Here is a 24,662-nt window from a genome sequence, read left to right as displayed (position 1 = left end):
TAACACAGCAGGCTATTGATCCAGCTAAACCAGCATTTTACAGCTGGTAGTAGCCATTAATTAGTGCTCAGATGGGAAAACAAGATTAAAACCATTGTGCTAACTATAATGCTGTGTTATGAAGAGGGGCAAAGGAAATAATCTTGTATCTTGAAAGAAGGGGGGTTAAATAAAGTGCCTCAATTCTTGATCTAGAGGATTTCTAGTCTTTTTAAAATCCTGCTAAGCTATTTAGCACCTTATGGCAGCAAATTCCACAGCTTTATTCTTTGTAGCATTTCAGTGTTTCCTTATCTTGGTTTTAAACTTGCTTTTCAATTACATCAAATATACCTTTTTTTCCTGACATGAGCAAAGGGTACAAACTTAAGACTGATCAAACAATTCATGTAAAATAGGGATTTTAAGCACTTTGAGACACCCACAAATTTTCCTGTGTGTGTAAAGACTGTAGTAGAACCATGAATCACCAAAGCAGTACAAAAACAGCCATTCTCACTAATGAATAAGAGCCTAATTCTGTAAACCATTAGTCATGAGTAGTCCTGTTGAATGGACCAGAATTGCTCTTGTGAGTAAAGGTTGCAAAATCAGGCTCTAAGTTCTTAATAAGTGGAGGGGGGAAATGGATTTTCTTTAAAATGAAAGTTTTAATTTTTAGTTGGATGTAAAGTGTTCCCTTCAAATAATTGGTGTGAAATGGTCAGGGATGCAACCCCATGCTCTGGGTGTCCCTAAACTTCTGACTGCAAGGTGCTGGCACTGGATGATAGGGGATGGATCACTTGATGGTTGCCCTGTTCATTCCCTTTGAAGCATCTGTCACTGGCCACTGTTGAAAGACTGGCTACTGGACTAGATGGACCATTGGTCAGCCCCAGTCTGGCCATCCTTATATTCTTGAAATACAGTCTGCAGGTTTTGATTAAAATATCCAAACATTTTAAATTTAAAGAAGTGACCTATTGTGCTGCCCTTCTTCTCTAGAGTAACCTCATTGAATTCAACAGTGCTAATCACAAGAGTGATCCCTGCAATAATGCCAGCTATGTGCTGGAGGAAGGATAATGTCAAAGTATTCTCTGTCTCTTTCCTCCTTTTTTGTCTCTACTGCATATATGTTAAGGCTGGAGGCTAATGTCATAGTTCCTGAGGTAACCACACCTTTGATCCCTTTGTGGTGTCCCTCAGAGCACTCCACTCAGGTTTAGGGCCTTTAGCTGAGCCTGTCACCTTTGTCAAGGCAGGATCCCTCCAGACAGAGGACTTAGGCTTCACGCTCCTGCAATTCACTGACTCTCTCTTAGCAGGTCTGAGGACAGCTCTACACCTAAAAAGGTAGGTTGATCCAGCTACGTGGTTCTGGGGTATGGAAAATCCACATCCCATAGTGATGTAGTTAAGCCAACCTAACCCCTGGTGTAGACTGCACTAGGTGGATGGAAGAAGTCTTCCATCAATTTAGCTACTGCGGCTTGGGGAGGTGGATTAACTACACAGATAGGAGAAACCCCTCCCATTGCTGTAGTGAGTATCTATGCTCAAGTGCTACAGCAGTGCAGCTGCAGTGCTTCAGTTGTGCTGTTGTAATGTTGCGAGTATAGACAAGCCCTGAGACTCTAGTTGAGCCCCTGCAGCCCTGTTCTCTAAGGTGCAATGATAGGGTGAACCAGTGACAGCCAGCTTTCACAGAGCAAAGCGTTAGCTATTCTGAACAAAAGCATTACAAAGAGAACCACTTATTTGCAGTCTAGTTTACAAGACACTTACTGATCTTTCACATGGGGATCCTGGCCAGTTTCAAAGTATTGCAGGGCCTGTCTCTGCTGGTTGCAGGTTCATGTCCATTTTTGGATTGCATGTGAATGAGCCCATTTGGACCAGGGTTGTCTCTTTATACTGTTTACAGTTCTCCAATTGCCAGGACTCTTGAACCAGGTCAAACCAGCATATGCTATCTCCCCCAGGGAGTGAAACTTCCACAGCCCTATTATCTGTACTAGGGATTTGCATTAATTATCCCCCCAGTGATTTCAGTTCCTGCATTGAGCCAGGAAAACAATCACTAGCTAGCATCTAAACACTTATAAAGTTGATGCAACAGTCTTTGAATATTCAATGTGTCCATAGCATCTGTCACATTTAAAAAAATCGGGAGTTTTCAATAATGACTTTAACCAAATATGCAAATTGGAGTATTATGTGCATTATAAACATGTAACAAGAGGCTTCATAAAGGAGCTCATGGATACCTTGTCTGTCTGTGGTGGTGGTGAAATATGCCCAACATCTTATCCTGGGAGAGGTCAACGTGTGTGTTGACATGGCCACAGATGCAGACCACACAACACTCATCTCCTCACTTGCCTCCTTAGGACTTCCACAGGTAACTTCTAGTCCAAACCACCCAGCTGGTCTCACCTTGGGCATAGATTGATATTCAGGCAACTCCAGTGGCTCTTTTAGTCTCTGCCCCTGGTTTTTCTTTGTTGGGTGGAGGGCTGTGGCTGGGTTGCAGGTTGCTGCTGCTTGTGGTGGGCTGGGAGGGCATCTTGTTACTTCCTGCCATTAGGGGGAGATTGCTCTGGTCAATTTTCAGGCCCCTGGCTGAGTGCCTGACACTAGGCTGCTCCCTGCCTTTGCTCCTTGATTGAGAAGGTTTTGATGAGGGGGTGTATGGTTTTGGCTCCCTGGCTACTGCTTCTAGGCCTCTGGCCAGAAAATATCAGTAATGTAGCTCAGTTTTGCATTAGACCGTTCTAATTCTGTGGCCATGGGTGAGTTGAAGGCTACATCTTTATGGTTACACTCCTCCAGGCCGTGTCTTCCGCTTAGAGTTGCGGTGACTCTAACTCAGGAGCGGCACCAGGGTTTTTGCTGCCCTAGGCGGCAGCGCTCCTCCTCTGAAGCTGCGTTCTCGGCAGTGGGGGGTCCTTCTGCTCCGCGTCTTTGGGGCACTTCGGCGGCGGGTCCCGGAGCGAGTGAAGGACCCGCCGCCGAATTTTCACCAAAGACTCAGAGCGGAAGGACCCTGCGCCGCCGAATTTCCGCCGAGAATGGAAAAATGCCGCCCCCCAAATCCTGCCACCCTAGGCGACCGCCTAGGGTCGCCTAGTGGAAGCACCGGCCCTGCTCTAACTCCCTAGTCCACACTAGGGTGACCCTCACCATAGAGCTGCAGCGGGAGGGGCTAGTCACCCTGAGTACGTACCAATGGCTTGAGATGGGATTGTACACGTGGCTTCCTCAAGCTTCTACTTCTAGTGTGCCGCTCAGTCAGAGCGAGCAGGCATCTGTCTCTTCAAGCTGTAACTTACACAGCTCCAGCATGAGATGGTACCCAGAGACAGGCTTCCTGAGCCAAACAGGAGACTTATCAAGTCGGTTCATATCCAAGTCATTCATGTCCGATAGAGTTGGGCCAGTGCTGCTGCAGACCAAGGATAAAGCCCCAAACACCTCCAACTCTGAACAGTTATTTAAGTTTGTAAGCTAAAACTTGCATCTCTTTGTGTTTTTTGCTTTCTGTGAATATTCTAGCCATCTAGTTCACTGGCAGAAGGGGTTGCCACAACAGCTGACTTTAAGTGTGGAGCATCAAATTATCAGAAAACAAGCTTCAGATTTGTTGGCATTTTTTGTAAAAGTATGTGTTGCATGTTGTCAGGGAACAATAATGTACCACGTGGCCTATACGTTCAGTCAACGTATCTTGAATTTGGAATATCTCCAAGGAGCAGGAGATCAAGAACTATTTGTGCAAATTCTTCAGCAAATAACTTTTTGAACAAATTCAAGGAACTCGGGATCAGATTGGGCAATCTGCCTAGATGAAGTGGCATAACTAGAATCAACTGTTGTGAGTTCTCTCAGTTCTGGCAGAGATGTCAGGAAGATTCCATTTGCTCCACTTCAAAATTAAAAGGCCAACTTCTATTAGAAATACCTGTGGACACACCCCTGCTTGTGGCTCTACAATTGACTGACAGGAGCCTGCTAAGGCTCTTATTGGAGCCATTTTCTTCTAGAAACGAGCTTCCTTTGATGCAGTTAGAGTTTCCTAAGACTTTTTCCTCCCCAAAGTAATACAATAGCTACCATAGTGATGAACTTAAAGATTAAGGAAGAATGTTTAAAAAAAGCCTTAATTCACTGAGAATCAGAACTGCTTTTTCAAATCTTACTATTGTTCATTAAAATTCATAGTGCATTTGCACAGCCATGCAACAGAAATATAATGTCTCTCTTTATTTTACGCACACACCTTAAAATGTGTGTTCACACATCTACTACTTGTTCTTAAGCAGCTATTTGAACAGCAATCTGGGGGGGGGGGAAACAGCTGATATAAAAGTTGACAGCCCAATATTTGGACTAGGGGGTGGCAATATCTAAACTGGGAGGTTCACATCACAGCTGTGTTAATAACTATGATTTCAAGGGGTTGGGGACTTAAGACCAGAAAAGGTCATCAGATCAGACAGAAAGCAGACAAGTTGATCCTAAGGTATTGATTAAAAACAATCATATCTATGATGAGACCATCACTCAGTGGTGGAAGTGTATTTACATACAGAAACTAGTGCAATCACTATTGTCATAGTGTGTGACTGCTGGACTCCTAGTATGTGGATGTGTACATTTTACTTTCACTCTGGCACTGAGTAGTCTCGTGATCATGTCTTTACTAATTTACCCCCAACCCTGCTTTTCTGCTTTTTTTTATTTTTTTTTATTTTGTATTTATTGTACTGCTATACCTAATTTTGGAATTATATCAAAATTGCGCTCTGCTAGTTCAGGGGCTGAGGGGGAACCCCTCTCATGATGTCAGAGTAGGCTAAATTAAAGTTACCTCCTGCCCTCCCTCTCACCACACACACACACATTAGATAAAATCCATACTACCATAATTGCCCTCCTTGTTGGAAGGATGGGGGTATCATTGTCCCACAAGGGGCTCCAATGAATATCTGGCTCTTTCCATTATTGTGACATAAACATTGTATGCCCCATAGAAAACAGAATACTGTCCTCCTAGAGGTCTGACTGATAGTTTTATTGCAGACTCTGTCGAAGGGACTTGGGCAGGGTTTAGAAGATGCATGATTGTTCCCCCACAGAATATGCATATTTTAAAACTTAAACTCCACTCACAGGATGCGCAGGGCTCAGCATAAAGTCTGAGAGAGATCCTCTTTGGGCAGTGCCATCTTCATTTGTTCTGCTCAGATTCCAGAGAGAGTAGCTTCCCAGCAGATAATACCACCCTGGAAAAATAGCCTACACAAAGGCAGTATGTTGTACCCTATGAGGTGCAACTTGCCAATATGCCCAAGCAAATGTCTGCAGGCCCAATGGGAAGTGTAACCTTCAGGAGACAATCAAAAGATGTGGAAGGATGGAGTGATCTTTAGAAACATCATTCTCATAGGAAAGAAATGCAGCTTCTTAAAAATGCCCCTTCTTGGCTGAGAATTTCTCATGGACAGCTCTCCCACATGTGCACCATTGCTGATCTCTTATTATTGTAGCTTATACTGGCCAGTTTATTTACTTAGGATGTGTTGGGAGTAACTCCCATAAGAGAGAGTCAACAGTACATTGTATCAGTGACTACATTTTTGTCAGACAGCTGTATCAAGATCGTATATATTTACTCTTTCCCCACACTATTAAAAACCAGGGGGTCACCTAATGAAGTTGGTAGGTGGCAGGTTTAATTTAAACAAGAGGAAGTACTTTTTCACATAACACAAAATTAACCTCTGGAACTCATTGCCATGAGATGTTGTGATGACCAGGAGTAAAACTGGGTTCAAAAAAGAACTAGATAAATTCATAGAGGATAGGTCCATTATTGGCTATTAGCCAAGATAGTCAGGGTGTAACCCCACGCGTGGGGGGACTGTAAACCTCTGATTGCCAGAAGATGGGAGTGGATCTTTCAGAATTTGCCCTATTTTGAATACTATCTGTGAAGCTCTGGTACTGGTCATTGTTGAAAACGGGATTCTGGGCTAGATGTTCTTACATGTATACATATACTACCCATTGCTACCATATTGTATGGGGCAAATACTGAAGGCTTTACTCAGGTTTTTATGTAATCCTTACCTAGGTTTTAATCTGCATGAGTTTGCTCACTGATTTACGCACTGGGATCTGGGATTATATTTTGGCTCTGAATGAATCAAACCGCTCCCATCTTTCTCCCTAAATTGCTCTTCTCTACCAGGCGCTGAATCGCAGTCAGAGGGAGCTGAGTGCATTTAGCATCTGGCAGAAGTGAGCCCTAAGATTGTTTTTTAACTGGTGTAAAAAGAAAAACAACAACAAGAGGCTGCATATTCAAACAGAACACAACTGCAGAGTAGGCGATGCAGGAGGGCCAAGGGGAGTTCACCTTTCTCTTCCCGGCACAGCAGCTCTCGGCAATCAGTCAGTGTTTTGATAGTTTGTTGGTATTTCCTTACTTCACCGAGGCGGCTGCCCCCCCCTTGTATGAGACCAGCTGCAAATCCATCATGCAGCGCGACATTTGGCCACCACCTGGGGAGACTTCCAGCCTGAACGAATTGTGCCCCACTGGGAGCTGCTGCAAGTGCGGTCAATGCCGGAGCCAGTAGCTAGACCGGGAGGAGTGGCTCTGCCGCGCCTCCCCTCCCCTGCTTGCTCCGCGGTTGCTATAGCAGCAGCCGCAGCAGCATCCTCACACTCAACTTGCACCCATCATTTAAAGAGCAAATTAAGGTTTTTCTTTAAAAGTGGGTGGTGGGGGGGGGGGAGAAAGGTAGTTCAATTCTCTGTTGCAAGAGAAGCATTTACTCTGACAAAGTCACTTTGCAAAAGCTAGAATAGCAATTATATCCCTCCCTCCTTCCCACTCTCCCCCCCCCCCTTTCAAAGCCTGAGTGTGAAGCAGCAGCATAAGCAGCTCCTCTGTCTCTCTGAGGAGTGGGAACTGGTGGTGGTCACACAGGAAACCACATTACAGACCCCAGCAAGGGGCTCCAGCAAACCTCAGATTGCTGCATTCTGCTAAATTCTCTGTGTCTGCTGGGCACAGCGCTCTCACTCGCTCACCGTTCTGGCTGTGTCTCTCATCCTCTTCCACTCACTCACACGTTTTCTTCCTCCCTCAACCTTTGAAAGAAAAACTCCAACATGCCAATTGCCCACTTACTGGAGCTATGGAAAAAGATAGAGGTGGAACCCATGGACACAGAGGTGAGCCGCAAACCAACCCTTAATGATTTCCACAGGCATCCCAAGTCCATTGCAAATGGACCAGTTTGAAGAGGTCATTTATATAAAATGCTTTATGTGAGTGCTTTGGGGAGTTCTCTCTCAGCGTGGGACCCACTGCTTTGTTTAGCAAAACTTTAGGATGTCTTTCTTTTTAGTGACTTGTATTGTGTTGTAAGGCAAACCCACTTGTTGATGGTGATGGAAGATGTATTTTCTGGATGGGGAGGGAGTAGCTTAATTTACTTTAGCAATGGGTTAAGTATTAGTGGAATGAGATAAGTCTAATGTCATATTAATCCCTCTTTTGGAATGATTCTTAAAAAAAGAGATGACCAGGAAGCTTGGCATGCCTGAGCTCAATGGCTGCTGATTTCTGAAGTGATGAGAAACTTCAAGTCCTTGCCCAGTGACAGTGTTGGATGCTTGCTTAGACACCTACTTTGAGCAAAACAAAGTACTGATCAATATAGGTTGCTTTACAGAGGTACTTTTTTAATGAAGGGGATCTCTTGAAGATATTCTGGGACACTCCCAAGACTTAAGACTGCCTGTTGTACAGTTTCACTATATAATTTACATATAGACTGGATTTCATTGACTTTTAAAAAAAGTGTAAATAGGTGGAATTAGTCTAAAATGTTTGACCAGAATAATTTTGCTTCTCGAATGTAATTAGCTACATTGATTGAATGTGTTCTCTTGTTTCCTAGCTAAACCATTCCTCTTACTGCTAGATGTAGTCTTGCTAAATAAACCTGTCTCCCTTGTATTCCAATATCTACTGATTTTTTTCCCCCACTACAAAATGCTTAAAGGAAGGGGCAGAGATGTTTTTTGTATTTTTTTCCCTGCACTTGATTCTGAGCTACCTTAGGTTCGTTTTACATCCGTGCAATTTAATTGACTTCAGTGGAGTCACTCCTGATTCTGCACCATTGTAGGTAAGATCAGAGTATAGCCACTGTCTTTACTCACCTCTAAAAATCATTTTTCAAACATACTGTAAGTACCTACCAGAGAAGGTAATTGATAACCAATTATAAACCTCTAAGAACTTTTATAATATCATTAGAGCATCTTGACTGCATCAGCCATTTATGTCTGCAGTACCTGTAGTTTTAGATTTTGCCTTGTACTTGGGCCAGGTCTACACTAAAAAGAGAGTCCACCCAGCTACGTTGCTGAAGGGCGTGGGGAAAAATCCACACACCTGAGCAATATAGTCATGCCGACCTAATCCCTGGGGCAGACAGCGCTAGGTTGACTGAAGAACCCCTGCTGTTGCTGTAGTGAGAGACTATACTGAAGCGCTGCAGTACTGCTGTAGTGGATTAAGTGTAGACATAGCCTTAGTCTTTGCCCTGAAGAGCTTACAACCTTTCTTTTTGTGCTGGGTTTTCTGTAGCACTGAATACAATGGGGAGCTGGCCCAGACTGGGGCTCTTACGTTCTACCACAATATAAATGATTGTGTTGGAAATGAACACAAGCCACAAAAACTAACGACAGTACCAATAGTTACATTACTAAATGAGAGCAAGACTTTTTTTTTTTTTATATAGACTTATGCTTAAATGTTTAAAACCATGTGGCTTTTTCTAACCGTAGTCTTAGTTAAGTAACAGATTTCTGAAGTGTAACTTAAATGACAAGATTGCAAGAAACCAAGTCCTGTTTCTCAAACTGAGATGCTGAATTTGCAAAGATTTAAGATGTGACGAAGTGAAATACTTGAAAGATAAGGGGAAAGCATTAAAAATAGTATTACAATAAATAACATAGCCATAGCTTGGTGTGGAAAAGACCATATATTAGGAATGTATTTGTTTGGGGTTGGGGGAGGATGATCAAATGCTATCTTGAGCCATTGCCTTCATCTCCTTTCTTGTGGCAGGTCACTTTCTCTCAGTTGATTTGTGGGAGAATCCCTTATGTAGTCCAGAATAGCCCTGAAAATTTGCTGTTTTAGGAAAATCCAAGTGTGCTATCAAAAATGGCACCTCTGGGTATAACATTGTTGCCCCTTTGGCCCACACAGATGGCCAACATTTGGGGCCTTGCTGGGCTGTTTCAGTTAGGAGGTGAAATTGGTGATAGGGGTTAGGTGTTCCTTTGGTGGAATTCTGTTTATTTACGGACAATGCACACGCAGGTCTGTCTCCCTGAACACAGTAAACACAAATAACAGCAGGCAGTTGCCTTGCTCAGAAATCCGAGTCTGCCTTTCCAGTGAGTATTGGGTCCAAAAGAACCTGTCTCTCTGCTTTCTCCAAGGACCATGCTTGCCACTGCTTCTCTCGCTTTCTGCCTTTCTCACACAGCTGCAGCCAATCAGTCTCTTGGGTTTGCAATCAGTCCCAACAAAACCCTTCAGCCCTCATGGAGTTAGCTTCGCCATGCAACTCCAGTGGTAGCCTCAGCTGTTGCTACACAAAAGAGCATTTAATTGTTCCTTCCATTTAGCTTCACGGGGTATGTCTACACAGGGCCGTCCGGGGGGGGGCAAGTGGGGCAATTGGCCCCGGGCCCCACGAGCCCTGGCCCAGTGGCGGTCCGGGTCTTCGGCAGCATTTCGGCGGCGGGGGGCCCTTCAGTCGCTCTGGGTCTTCGGCGGCATTTCGGCACCAGGGTGCCCTTCAGTTCCGCCAAAGACACAGAGCGACTGAAGGCCCCACCACCACCGAAATGCTGCCAAAGACCCGGACCGCCGCCAGGTGAGTACAAGCGCCGCAGCTCCCCCGCTTTGCCCAGACCCCCTGAATCCTCTGGGTGACCCTGTGTCTACACAGCAAAGAAAAACCCACAGCTGGCCTGTGCCAGCTTACTCTGGCTCAGGCTGCAGGGCTGTCTCATTGCTGAGTAGACTTCCTGGCTTGGGCAGGAGCCTGAGCTCTGGGACCCTTCCACCTCACAGGGTCCTACAGCCTGGGGTTCAGCCCAAGCCCAGATGTCTACACTGCAGCGAAACAGCCCTGTGAGCCTGAGTCGGCTGGCATGGGCCAGCTGTGGGTGTCTAGTTGCTGTGTAGACAGACCCAAATAAGCGTGCTGAGCACACCCATCAGCTTTAACCAGTTCTGTGATTGTCTTTCGATCAAAGACCTGCTCTGATAGTCATTAGCAATTCTTCTAGCATAGCAACTTTTTCTAAAATGTACTCAAACTTGTATTTTGTACCGAGATACCATGATGCTAGGGCACTTACAAACATAGGGTAGAGCTGGGCAACATTTTGGACTAACTTTTTTTTTTTTTTTTTTTTTTTTTTTTTTTTTTTTTTTTTGGCTGAAAAATGCAGGTTTGGGACAACCCAAACATTTAGTGAATTTGTGTTAGTTTCACCAAACTGCTTAAGTCAAAACAAGAGACATTTTTGGAAATGTCCTAACAAACAATTGGACACTATCAAAACAAAACACATCAGCTTTTTGGGCTAGATTCAGAAGGGTATTTAGACACCATTCACAAACCAGGTAGTTGTGATAGTTTCCCCTCCCCCCCCCTTACACTCAGCAGCCTGTTGGGCAGGGCCCTCTCTTGGGAGGAGGGAGACCTAGGTTCACACCCCCATTCTGGAGCAGAGACTTGAATCCAGGTCTTCCCACTCCCAGGAGCATGCCCTCACCATGAGGTACTCTGGAGTGGGGGGTGTCTCAGTCTCTCCTGGTGGAGCTTTTCCACATTTGTATAAAATACTTGAATGGTCATTGGGGCTGAGAGATGGGGAGTGACTCCGTAGCCCACTGATTAGGGCACTCACCTGGGAGGTGGAACCCCTGGGTTCCAGTCCTTGATCCAGAGTGGAGACTTCCATTTGGCCTCTCCCATTCCAAATGAGTGTCCTAACAACTGGGCTATTGAGTGTAAGGAGATCACCTCCTCTTCCTCCTCCATTCTTGTGAAACCAGCCCTTATTTTCCATTTGCTTTTCTCAAAATACACACAACAATCACTTTCTGACTTTTCAGTTTGACAAAAATTTCAGTGGGGGGAGGGATAGCTCAGTGGTTTGAGCAGTGGCTGGCTAAACCCAGGCTTGTGAGTTCAATCCTTGAGGGGGCCACTTAGGGATCTAGGGCAAAATCAGTACTTGGTCCTGCTAGAGAAGGCAGGGTGCTGGACTCCATGACCTTTCAGGGGCCCTTCCAGCTCTAGGAGATACGTATATCACCATATATTATATTCTAACCCAAACCAAAAAAAAGTTAGGTGTCCCACCATCTCCCCTCTGGAACTGCCAGCAAACCAAAGTATTCAGTACTTCACAATAGAGAAGTGCTAAAATGCAAATCCATTACATACCTCATACACTACTAGTTGTCAATCCCTGCCACTCGGTTGATGATGGGACTATGTTTTTGTGTGTGATATGAACCAAAAATAAGCAGACTATATACTTGTTCCTTATTTAAATTAGGACCCTAGATCAGTATTCTTGTTGGGCTTAATTTCCAGCTTTAAAAAATAAGTTTAAACAAGTCTGTAGCCCATTACCATTCTTTATATTAAGGTTTTGTTTTATTAATAGTTTAATAAGGGTTAAAATTGTTAGCGTCCAAAAGGTCTCTATCTTGCTCCATAATCATGGCTTATGTCTAATTCCTTCTACTGATTTTTGCTTATAACCATCTATAACACATTGTACTCATGTCTGTAACATCCTTATAACCTATATTAATTTTTAAAGGGTTAATAAATGTTTAGAAAAAACACTGTAATATAAAGTGTGACTGTTTAATTCTAGCCCGGGTGAGTTTGATAGCTGTTGAGTGGCCTTTATGATTGATTTTTCAATGGAAACTAGGAACCTAAATACCTTTTGTGAATCTGGGCTGTTCCATCTCCAGTGGACAAGTGTCCACATTACAACAGCCACCACAATGATTTGAATGCAAATAACCTTCCTTTTTTACAAATTATTACATTTAACATTTACCTGGGCTACTCTTTAAAGTCTGCCGTGTGAAAACTAATTATTGGAATACTTTTAAGGAATTGGAGTGGTGTTCAAATCCATGCAGGGTAAAATGTCATTTTTTTGGGCTAGTCTGACATTTGTCTCCCCCATAAGATTTTTCACGTTTTGTAAACATGCCATCTGCTAGGGAGGAAGATAAACGTCTTACTTCTTTTATATGTGCAAACCTCCCCCCTTATGCCAAAAAACCTTTTAAAATGCATTTACCAGTATCTGAGCGTGACTCAGTGCAAACATTTAAATACAGCACTTACACTAAATCAATTTTGTATCGGTAGGGGTTCAGTAAGGACATGTACTGCATTGTGTAAAGTGAGTAAACAAGGAAGGATTAAGGACTGAATCCTACTTGCTTTACCCATTGACTTTCAAGGGAACTACTTCTGTGAGTAAAGTAAATGGGATTTGGCCCTAAACCTTTTAAAGATGTTGAAATGAGAATGTGTTTTGAGTGGATCTGATCTTGCAGTCTGCTCAGGCAAAGCTCCATTGATTTCAATTAGGTATTTTTAAAAAAGTGAGTGACTTCCCTTGGGGATATTTTTCTGAGTAAGGACTTGGAGGATCAAACCCTCAGTTACCCTGTCTGCTTTAAAAGCCAATATTTTTCCAGTGGCCTCCGCACCCAAAAGCTCCATCCCAGATAGGTACCAAATAAATTCTGAACTCTTCTGAAAAATGTGGCCCTATTTGTTTATATGTTCTCTTTTTCTCCTTTGTGAAAGATTGTTACCTTTCCAGATCTCCAGAATAGTCTGTTCATGAATAATCTTGCTTCATTTTTATTCAGTCTTGACATGTTAATTGCACAAGTCTGTTTTTGATTATTCACCCATAATCTTGTGTAATAGACATTGCACTCTTAGTCCTGTCTATTATAGTCTTTTTCCATATGTTCCCCAAACTTGATGCAACCTATATTCGCTCCTTACTTAGTTAAATAACAGGTAAGTAAAATACACACTATTTAGTGTATATTCACAGTAGATTCAGTATAGTTTTGTCATAGCATTACTGTATCTTTTAAAGAAAAAAATAGATAACTGGATTCCAAAAAGTTAAGTCTTTTAATTATTGCCAAAAAAAAAAAGGTTAATTTAACCATTGTAAATCTGGAGCAACTGCCTTGACATAAATTGATTCAGATTTACACCAGTGTAACAGAACAGTCTGGTTCAGAATTGTGTTTTTCTAAGGCTTTTCATAATCCATCTTCATGAGACTTTTCTTCTTTTGATTACCAGCCTGCAGTGGAAGATGCCAGCTTGGATGAAGAATTTAGAAGTGAGGTAATTCTGTGCATGTTATAATTTCCTGGATATTTTCATGCTTGTCAATTTTCTACCTTCATGAAAAAATTTCTAGTATTTCCCACCACCCCCAGGAAATACTGTGAGAATTGACTTTCACTCAAATGCTACTTGGAAAACTGAAAATATACTATTTGGGTTGGATATTGGGGCTCTTTCCTAGCAGTGAGGCTATTAAACTGTGAAGAAGCTTTTTAAGAAAAGCTATGGATGCCACATGGCTTGTCATGTTTAAAACTGGCCTGGAGAAAACAATGGGGTCTATCAAGCAGGGAACTATTCTGCCGTGGCCAGGGAATGGTCGAATTGCTCTAATAATACTTTTCTTTCTGTAATTCCTGACACGTCAAGAATTGTTACAAAACTATCAGTGGCCATTCTGTCCTAAGCATGAAGATTCTATTATTTCAAGAGTGAGACAGCAAAACTGTGGTGTGAAAGAGGCAGTCTTGTAGTTTAAAATAAAGGAAGAAAGATATGAGATGTTGGCTGGAAGGAGTAGGGGAGAAACTCAACAAAGAGGAGAAAAATGAGAGACTGCATTATGAGTGTGTGTGTGTGTGTGTGTGTGTGTGTGTGTGTAAGAATAACACAGTACACACACAAAGACCAAGGAAGATCTATGTATTGACTAGTAGGGAAGAAAAGAACTGGACTCAAAGTTAAGAAGTATGAAAGAGTAAAAGACGAAGGTAAATATGGCATATTCTCTCTTTACATTTTTTTTACAAGACAGCCTGTAATAGTGATCTGTTACTCTTAGGGGCCATTAAGCAGTACATTTGCACAAGTTACATTGAACTGGACTCTACTAGTGAATTGATACTAAATGCTACCAAGCTTGTGGGTTTACTTCATTCATCCATTAGACTGGCTCTTCATCCCAAATAGGTTGTGTGCTCACTAGCTTAACAATGAAGATAAACAAACACTACTACGGTCTTGTCTACACTACAAAAATACTTGCTTCTGATAGTGGTTTGACCTGTAAGTGTAGACAAGGACAAACCGTATTCAGTGCCATGTCAGAAACTGGGATTAAAACCTGCTCAGCAGAGCTCCTCATATCATCCTCATGAGCCTCAGGCTCATTGAAACACGGTATCTCTGAGAACCAGAAGGCTTCTTAGGAGTCACCCCACAAGACTTAATATACTTGTTAGGCCCCAATGAGACTTCTATATGATGGGGGCTAGAGAAGCTGCCATAGCCTCTCTTAATTCTTGCATGGTGGTAGGAGCTTGGAAGGGCATCAAAAAGTCTTCCAAAGCCAGGGGAGTCCTGCAGGCTCCTGAGGCTTGGGGGTGGAGTGGGGCCAATGAGCCGCATAAGACTTGTGGCTTGGAAACCCCTTAAAAGACAACTGAGGCTGATGTGGTGGTAAACTATGAATCTGTGGGGACCCACAAGTTGCCTAATCCCCACAGGGAAGATTTGGGGAAAGGGAAGTTGCCAAACTTCATAAGTAGAGTATGTAGAAAATATTTTAAGAAAGTATATCTGTTTTATATGGCCATCTTGTGAATACAGACTTTCAGGGGGAAATGGCTGGTTTCCCAAATCAATTTTTTTTTTTGGCCAATTTTTTTCATGATACTTTTTAATCACAAGGGTTACTACAGCTCTTGGCTTTCAGTAAACAGGAGGTGCATGAGGATTGGGCTCCCCTCTTAAGTACAGTAGAACCTAAGAGTTACGAACACCTCAGAAATGGAGGTTGTTCGTAACTCTGAACAAAACACTATGGTTCTTTCAAAAGTTTACAACTGAACAATGACTTAATACAGCTTTGAAGCTTTAGTAGGCAGAAGAAAAATGGTGTATCTTGTTCTGCCCCAAGAAGAGATTTAACCCTCTTGCACCCCTGGGTAGCAATGCAAAGTACAGAGGGAAACTCAGGCATACATAGGCGGCATAAAAATATTACAGAAAATTCTCACTTCATCACAGTTGCATTATATGGAGTTCTCACTGTTTCTTGGCACCTTGGTCTTGGGTTTTCTCACCTTTTTATGTGCTTTTGCCTTCTGTCTATAAGTGTCCACAAAGTGCTTACATGGTGGTATCATATCGTACTCTGTTTTCTGTACTTTCCCCAGCAAGTGGGATATAAAGTGAGTAACCCAGAACAGGGCATGGCTATGCCTGTCTAAATTGCCTGCCACAGTGGCTTTTATAAAAGGTGCACACAGAATAAGGAGGCTAAGAAGGCAGAGTTAGAGGTGAAGCATCATCTATTTCTCAGTGTAGGAGAGTGTCCTCTCTCCTCATCTAAAGTTTTCTCAAACATTCATTTATTGCAGGGGCCCACAAACAAACTATGTTTGCCTTTCCCATTCATACCCTGCTGATCACCATGAGATTTGAGCTCTCAGACTATCCAAGCCAGAGTCTGTATACACCAAGAACCCTTCCAGCTTTAACTTAGGCAAGTCTATATATAAAACCACTACAGTGTTGCGCTGCTGTAGTGCTTCAGTGTAGACACTACCCATGCTGACGGGAGGGGTTCTCCTGTCAGTGTAGGTAATCCATCCCTGAGAGGAGGGAGGGAGGTTGACAGAAGAATGCTTGCATTGACTTAGTGCTGCCTACACTGGAGGCGAGGTCTGCATAGCTATATCTTTAAGGGGGGGTGGATTTTTCACATCCCTGAGAAGTGTAACTATGACGATCTAAGTTCCCTAATAAATAGTACAGAGAAGGACCAGTTTCTTGAATGTTAGGTTCCCATCACCATGGATATATGGACTACTGGCTAAGTGACTAATAAGTCTGCCACAAGATGTTAGGCAATCTTCTAGCTGATGGATGTGCTGCACTCAAATCCAAAGCCAGTTTTATCAGGGAACCCTTGATCTATATTTTTTAAAGGGTGGCCTGAAGGCACTTAATGCAGACAATAGATCGCATTCACTGCAGGGATGTGTTAAACAAAATGCTATGGGCTATATTAGCATCCCCCCCCCCCCCCCCACACACACACATAAATCAGATAAAATAGCAAAGCCAATAAAAAAAATTACATTGCCTATTGTCTGAGTTAGTGCTGTCTGATTTTTGCTGTCACCGTGGACAAGTTCTTTGAATGTCCCAGAGGGCAAAAATGACTAAGAGAACCTTTATAGACAATGATTTGCCCAGTACCAGCCAGCAGCAGGAAGTATTGGTGTTACCCATGCTGCTTCTAAGAATAATTAAACACATAGATGGCTGGGGTGTTTTGATTGTCAAAGTAGGACTGCTCTCCAGGCAAATTTATTCTTCTGTAGAAGATCATTTCCCTCTGTCTGAAAGGTTTAAAAGTGGTAATGAAACTGATGATTTAGTGACTTAGAAAGAGATGTTTTGGCCAATGGAAGGCCTCACAACTCAGAGTTGTTAAAGATCCCATGGTGGTGTTAAGGGATGGTGTTAATCCCAGACGCTGTTCTGGCCAAATTCCTTTCTGTCTAGGATCTCCCTGTAGTTTCCATGGGGGGCTGTATTCTTTATTTCACTTCCTAAGCTATTGAGAAGTTATGGTGTGTGCACTGTAAAACAGTAGGTGTGTTCCTCAGAAATTTTAGCTTCATTTTAGGTGGATTCAGCATTTCCTTTTCTACACTTCTGCTCGTTTATACCTTTTCCAGGAGTGTTGCAAGTCTTCACTTTTAGTATTTTCAGATCTGCTGCTGGAAACATGCTGTTGAAGTTCAATGTATTGTCAACAAAAATGACTTCTCTGTCAGAGCTGCCACCTATCCAGAAATAGAATTAAACACATTGAGAGGTTTTTGTCTAATGAAAACTTCATGGCACAACTGAAAAATGTAGGATTTCAGAGCCACCCCTCATCCCCGTTCTGAAATTTTCAAATATTGCTGTTGCTTCGAAAAATGCATTTCCTCCAACAGTAAAATCAGTAGCTAGATGAAAGCTGAGGCAGAAATTGAATTCTTGTGGTAATGTTTGGAGAGAGCACAGAGTGGCATATAAGCCATGCTCTTTGGTGTCTGGTAGTCCAACAGGCAGGAGAGAGGTCACTAGCAGTACCCTCTGAAGCTACTATATTATACACATAATTGTCAAAGGGAAGGCAAAACAGGTGCCCTAAATACACTTATCCATAGTTCTTCCACCTCTATTTTTATATAAATGCAGAAGTTGAAAGAAGACTAGACTAGACTAAGTACCAATATTAAAGGATAAACACAGCACTCTCATAGGAGGGAAAATGTAAGACTTGTTGCTCTTGTAGTCCTGTCATTATGCCAACAATGTATTCAAAGCACGTCTGTTCTTATGTAACACTAAAGTCAGTTGACGACAACAACACAAATTTTCCGTAACACTGGGATATTATTCAACTGCCAGCTATAGAAAGGCTGGAAATGCATTTCTACAGCAATTTCTATGTAGCTTCAGTATGCACAACACCTGGCCTACACCCCTGATCATTCAGTGGCTGGGCAGACAACTGACATAGGTCAGGCTAGTAATTTTCTAACCTACTGTCCCAAGAGTTGTTTTCATTACAATGTCAGATGAGGCCATTACCTTAAAGTTTAGTAATGGTATTTCTGCTGATGAGGTTTCCCTGTTAGGAAAGGTTCTATTAACTGGACATATTGGAATGGGACAGGGAGGTTTCTGCCTGGTTAAAGAGCTATCTAATCATGATCTTAATGATGGCTTCTAATATTGGACCTAAGGATGGGATCCTCAAAGGTCCTTAGGGACCTAACTCTTGGGTTTAGGCTCCTAAATCCCAGTTTTGGCTCCATTGTAATCTAGAAAACTCCCAAGTCCCACCAAACCCTGTAGTCACCTAAACTTCACTTAGCAGAGACGTTTTCAGAGTAAAAACTCCCTAGCCACCTATGTTCCTACTTTTGAGCACATCCACTGTTGCCTCCATCTAGGCATCTGGAGGAGATGGTGCTGCTGTCACTCACCTCATCAATTTTAAACCAGTAGCTAGAGCACTCACCCGGGAAATGGGAAACCCAGGTTCACTTTCCCTCTCAGGAGGCTGCTCTAACCACTGAGCGATGGGATATTCTGATGTGGTGTGCCTTCAAACATTCCTGTTGAAGCTGCTCCACTCTGGATCAATAATGAAAGAGTGACTGGAGCAGCAGAATTGGCCCCCGAGTCTCCCACCTCCAAGGTGGGTGCCCTATCCATTGGACTACAGTCATTCTCTTTCTCTCTTGCTCAATGACTGTTCCTTTGTGGATAAATACTTAACTAGCACGTATCATTCAGCATTGCAAGGACTAAGTCCCTTTGTGGATTGCGACCTAACTGCTTGGCTAAGGAGATAGAAATGCATGTATGGGAAACAAAGGTCACTACCAATACATATGTGGGATATATACAAAACTATCTGCTGTGAATTGATCTTTTTGCTGCCCAGAAGACTTACTTCTCTGTTGTATTTTGTGTGTTGGAATAAACTTGAAACATGTAGTTTTATCTTGCGACAGGAAGGATAGTAGATAAGAATGTTTAAAAGGCTTTGTGCCTTAAAAGGTCTTTTGATCCTAGGAATAGTTTGTTCTTTCCAGAAAAAAACAAATTTACGATACAATGTGTAAAGAGAGAGATGGTGTATAATACAACATAAAAAACTTCTTTTGTTTTAAAAGCTGGTTGAGGTTGCTAAGTGACAGCAGTGCATTTAGCCATCAAATTGTTTACCAAATCCATGCTCTTGGAAATGAACAGATAAAGACATTATACATCATCTTCTGCTGAAATAATGAACAAACACGTTCTTATCAAGTAATGCATTTTTATTCAACCAAATAAGCTTATCTTTGACCCCAAGTCCTAGACTACTCAGTTATGAGGAATCTCAAAATAGAAACATAACCTCTTTGAAAAATAAACATGAATTTAAAATTGACTAACCTTACATGCATGTCCATATAGGTAATTTTTACCATAGGTTGGTATTGATACATGTGTTTCTAAGAAATTACTCTAATTTTTTTTTCTTGATAGTACTGTCAGTGTTGCTTTGTTTTCTACTAGATAAGAATGTTGTATGTGGCAGTGTAAGATTTATGATGTCCGTAGCTATTTGTTTGTTTGTTTGTTTTGCTTTTAAAGATTTGGCAGGTAACAATATTTTTGTAACTTAGCAATGTTAATTGGCTTTTGAAATGGATTTTTATGGGCTTTTTGGAATTTCCAAAGGGGTCTCTTTTCTTTAAACATTTCTCATTCTATTTTTTAAAAGAGCCATTTCTTCATTTACTTACTAAAAAGAAAAAAACAAGTGGAGTTGGTCAGGGCACCAAGTTAATACTGGCTCCTGAATTACCCTGTCCAATTCAGTGCATACCTGACAAAAAAGCATGCTCCCTTGGTATCTAAGGCCCAATCCTGTACACAGTCAATTGCAGAAGTACCCCTCCACCTGTGTTGAACCCACTTGAAGTCATGGGGGGGGGGGGGGGAGAAATGTGGGTGGTACAATCTAGTTTCATTCTGTATCCTGGTAAGCAGTACTAAAGTCATAGCAAGTTAAGGGCAAATTGGGGCTGGCTGTTACATGGGTGAATGGGCTGAGTGGATGGAGAAGAGAATAGGGGGAAATGTGTAAGGAGCCTCCCTTCCCTGGTGCATTCAGATCCTGTTCAAAGGGCCCTGATCATATACCCCTGCTCAAAGGAGACGTTGCTGTTTTTTATATTAATTGGTTGTTTTCTTTCTTCCCTCACTAGCTGAACCAGGGCATCTGATGTATCTTTAAATGAGTAGGAGGGGCTGTTACTGTATGTAGGAAAAACAAAAATTCTGCTGTATGGGATTTTTTGCCCAACATCATATTCATTTTTCATTTATTAAGACTCAACAAGAGCATGATGTGATAACAAAAAATCCCTTCCCAAGTACTGCATCCCTTCAGGCAAAGGCAGTAACTTTACAGATATGGAGCTGCGCATCTACTAGTGGCGTATGTGTAGGGGTCTACCAAATTCGCAGCTGTGAAAATTGCATTATGGACCACGAAATCTGGTTTCCGGCTGTCCAGCTCTGAAGACACAACAGAGAGCATAGGCTGCTGGCTGGACACCCAATTCTGAAGGTAGTGCTGTGGCCAGCAGCAGTGGAGAAGTGTGTGGGGTGTGGTATGGTATTGCCACCCATACTTCTGCTCTGCCATAACCAACCCATGAAAAATGTGCGATATCTCTACAGCGTTTATCAAAGTGGGGGCCCCAACCCAAAAGAGGGGGTTGCAAGCCTATTTTGTGTGTGTGTGTGTGTGGTGGGGGGAGTCACAGTATTGCCACCCTTACTTCTGCGCTGCTGCTGACGGCAGCGCTGCCTTCTGAGCTGGGTGCCTGGCCAGCAGTCGCTGCTCTCAACTCTGCTTTCAGAGCTGGGCAGCTGGAGAGCGGCAACTGCTGGCCAGGCACTCAGTTCTGAAGGCAGCGGTGCTGTCAGCAGCAGCGCAGCTGTAAGAGTGGCAATACTGTGACCCTCTCTTCCACAATAGGCTTGCAATCCCCCTTTTGCATTGGGGCCCCCAGTTTGATAAACGCTGCGGAGAAATCCCACTGGGATTTGTGTATGATTTAAGTAGACCCCTATGTTTGTGTGCTGAATATATGTTAGTTGCACTATCTTCTCTGCTTTGAGACAAGATAGGAATATGAGCATAACAAATACTGGGTAAAGCAGAACAGTCTTACCATGAAAATGGCCTTTATACTTACAGGAGATGTTAGAAAAATGTGGAAAGGTCACATGATTTACAGGCCATTCTTCTTTCATAACCAGCCACGCTTGCTTGATGGGTTTATATCCACTTGAGCCTGACACTGTGTTTCTGCTAAAGGCAAAGAATAACCTATGGCCCAATAAAAATATTACTGTACCTCTTCTGTTAGATACACATTGCAGGCAGAGAGAAGTGACTGTGAAGTACTATCACAACAGAATAAAATGCAACATTTCAATCAGATGTAATTACAGCCAAAAAGTGATGTTTAATGCAATGTTAAGATTGTGCAATTAAAATAAAGCCAGGAACTGGGTATGTTTGGGTTCTCTTATGCTGCCTAGCCTATATGGTATGGTATCAGGCCTGAGTTGTGTGCTATTGGGCTTTAGCATGGGGCACACCGTTCATGCTCCTTAACTGCTCTAGCTTTTTATATAGCCAATCCCAAAACGTTGCTGACCTACCCCTGGTAAATAGCACAGCATTCAGCTTATTTCTCTTCAGGACAGGAGTGGTGAACAGTACCTGATTCTCTTCCTCAAGAGCCTTTGTGTATGGGGTCCCACAGGGATCCATCTTGCCTGCTCCCACCTCAAAGTCTATATGAGTCCACTTGATGAGATGGTAAGAAACCAGGTTGTGCAAAATGTGGCAGCCTCCATCCTTGATGGGATATTTCTCCTTTGCTCAGATTCTTCAGTTGACACCTAGTCCACCTATCTGTCGGTTAAGGCACCTTGACCGTGATCTTCAAAGCCTTCATTGGATCAGGGTGCAGTTAAATAGGTGACCACCTCTACATCCATAAGGTGCCCAGGGAGCTTTGCTCCCATGGGACAGTGCAATCCACGCAAAGCCCAGGATAAAGGGCATGAAAGCCAGCAAGCAAGAGGTTTCAGGTGTGTAGGTGTGGCTATGGAATGAGAAACTACACAAATGATTCTCCAAATACTGTCCCAGTCAGTGAGGGCTACATAAGCAGGAAACTCCATGAGGTCCAGTAGGGACCTCTGGTAGGCAGATTTAATAAACCAGGAGGCAATTGGTACCATGTTGATGGGAGCTATTTTTAAAAAGAACACCCTTGAAAGATTTTGCAATCTTGACAGTAGCGTTTGTTCATTAGCAACTGCTATAATATCAAAGGAATAAGCAAGGCAAGACCTGAGAATTTTTCAGAAGGTACAAAACCCTTAATGGAATTAGACTGCATGATTAGTGGTAAATTAATAGCTCTATTTAGTTTAAACAGTTTTCCTCCCTGGGCAAACAGTCCCCTGTGAGAACCCATCCTTTCATATTGGCATTGAGAACTCATGGGAGTATGTTGTTTATGAACTAATCATGTTGTCTGGGGAGAAGAGTCACTTGACAGTCCCTAATGTCAAGAATAATTATTTCTGTGATGAGTACAGCACCTTCTACAGCATTGTTGTATTTTGTTTTTCTAGCTTTATAGATACAGGGTTATGGTTATAAACTAGTCCTGCCATGGGCAGGCCAGTCTTTCTTTCCTTGTAACTAAGAGCTGGAAAGAAAAAGAAATAATAAGTTGTGACTCATATTGAGAAGGGTATTCACTCACACAACTACTCAGACTACTTCCTCTGCCAGGCTCAAATAGGGACTCTCTCCTTGCTTCCCCTCCCTGCCCCCATATTTTTGGAACCTGTCTAACTCTGACACTTGGAGAACTCTAGCTAACCGAAAAATAAAAGTGTAGAATAATGCATGAAGCACTACAACCCCGCCCTGACTACTGCTGGGGAACTGAAGCAATTTCTTCCATTCCACTGCTCGCTGTGACAGAAAACGTTGGAAGAAGGAAAACTCTAGCATCAGTCACAGGAACGACACTCTCACATGGGCAGGTTCATTTACAGAATTTCTACAAACCTATCCCCCTGCTGTGAAGGTGGTGAAGAGATTTTACCTTTGGGCTGCAAACTTTCTGAGTAGTAAATTGATGGCTAACCCAGACTTCCTCCATTCTGTTCCTGAATGCAGCACCCTTCCTGTGGAGGATTACCTTATTCGCAGTGGATCATCCAGAACCAGCTGAGAGCGGGAGCTAGAACTATGAGGCTCTTGTTACAAGAATTCATAACGTTCACACAAGAAGTCCGCGGAAGCACTAATGGCAATCAGGGCTTCTACCTGGGCCTCTGATCATTGCCCTTCCTGGAAGGCTAGAGAGTAGAAAATCCCTGGCACCCTACTCGCAGAGAACACCACCTTTTGAGAGGACTCTACCATTCACCTTAAAATATACACCGGTCTGACCAGTACTAAAGAAACCCTAGTTCAGAAAGCCTTTGCCAAGGAGTCTAGCATAGAGATTTCCAAAACCTTAAAGAGGTTTAGCTACACACAAAATGTTGTAAGGGGTGTGGATAAGTCCCCTGTCCTGGTTTGCATATCTCTGTATAGGTGCCTTTAGCATATAGAAAAATGTAGGCCCATGACTGCAAATGAAAGTGAACTTAGCAGTGCCCTTCAACCTAGTAAATCTCAGGGGCAGGGGTGAGCGTACTCCCAAGTTTGGCAAGGAGTTCGCATGACCTGACCTGGCAAGAGTAGTTACTCCCATCAGTGCAGCGAGCATGGGATGGCAGCTAACTCCTCAGTTGTAGAGACGGGTCTGATATAAGCGCCAAGCTGTTGGTGATGGTGGTGGAAATATTATTTTTATCATAGTAGCACCTAGGATCCCAAGTCCTGGACCAGCCTCGCATTGTGCTAGGTGCTGTGCAAACACAGAACTTACCTTCTCAATAGTTTGATTTCATCCTCTTGAGAGAGAATGTTAAGGACTTACATTTTAATTGTTTTTTCCTATTCGTGTGTAAGTGAACAGAAATAAAGGAGTAAACTAGAAAGGAGCAGTTATGGATCTAGGGTGGGAGCCACAAAGGTACTTAGGTGCATAAGTCCCATTCCCAGGCATTGCTGTGATCCATAAAATTCCTGCTAGGCTGCCCCTGAACCTTGTACGTGCCTAAGCTCGCTCGGTGCCTCAGCTTTTTGCCTCTGGGCACTCAGACTGTGACTGTCTCCTGCCTAAGCCACAGAGCAACTCTCAAACTGGGGGCTTGTCTACACTACGCAGTTTTTGTCTACACTACGTGTGTGAATGCTCTCTATCAGTATTTTGTCGGCACTTTTGCCGACAAAATACTTCTAGCCCCACGAGCGGCATAAGCTTTGTTGGCAGGAGAGCGCTCCTGCTGACAAAGCCACGTTCACACTGCTGCTTGCGTCGGCAAAACTTTTGTCTTTCGCGGGGGGGGGGCTTTTTAAGTACCCGTGAAAGAGACAAGTTTTGGCGACAATGTTGCAGTGTAGACAAGCCCTGGGAAAGAGAGTCAGGCATTCAACCACCTAAGTCACATGTGGAAGCC

At 43.0% G+C, this 24,662-nt stretch overlaps 1 protein-coding gene across 1 annotated transcript in view; it reads left to right on the top strand.

Moving 5' to 3' along the window:
* Positions 1-7,167: 7,167 nt before the first annotated feature.
* Positions 7,168-24,662, top strand: part of RPS6KA2 (ribosomal protein S6 kinase A2) — a 460,922-nt gene continuing 443,427 nt past the window's right edge. Inside the window, exons 1-2 of the mRNA XM_065400516.1 lie at positions 7,168-7,230; positions 13,473-13,517. Coding sequence (XP_065256588.1) covers positions 7,168-7,230; positions 13,473-13,517 — 108 coding nt within the window. The remainder of the gene's footprint in view (positions 7,231-13,472; positions 13,518-24,662) is intronic.

Source organism: Emys orbicularis, chromosome 3 (genome assembly GCF_028017835.1).
Source record: "Emys orbicularis isolate rEmyOrb1 chromosome 3, rEmyOrb1.hap1, whole genome shotgun sequence".
Lineage (NCBI taxonomy): Eukaryota > Metazoa > Chordata > Testudines > Emydidae > Emys > Emys orbicularis.
This window is presented reverse-complemented; position numbering and strand designations above follow the sequence as displayed.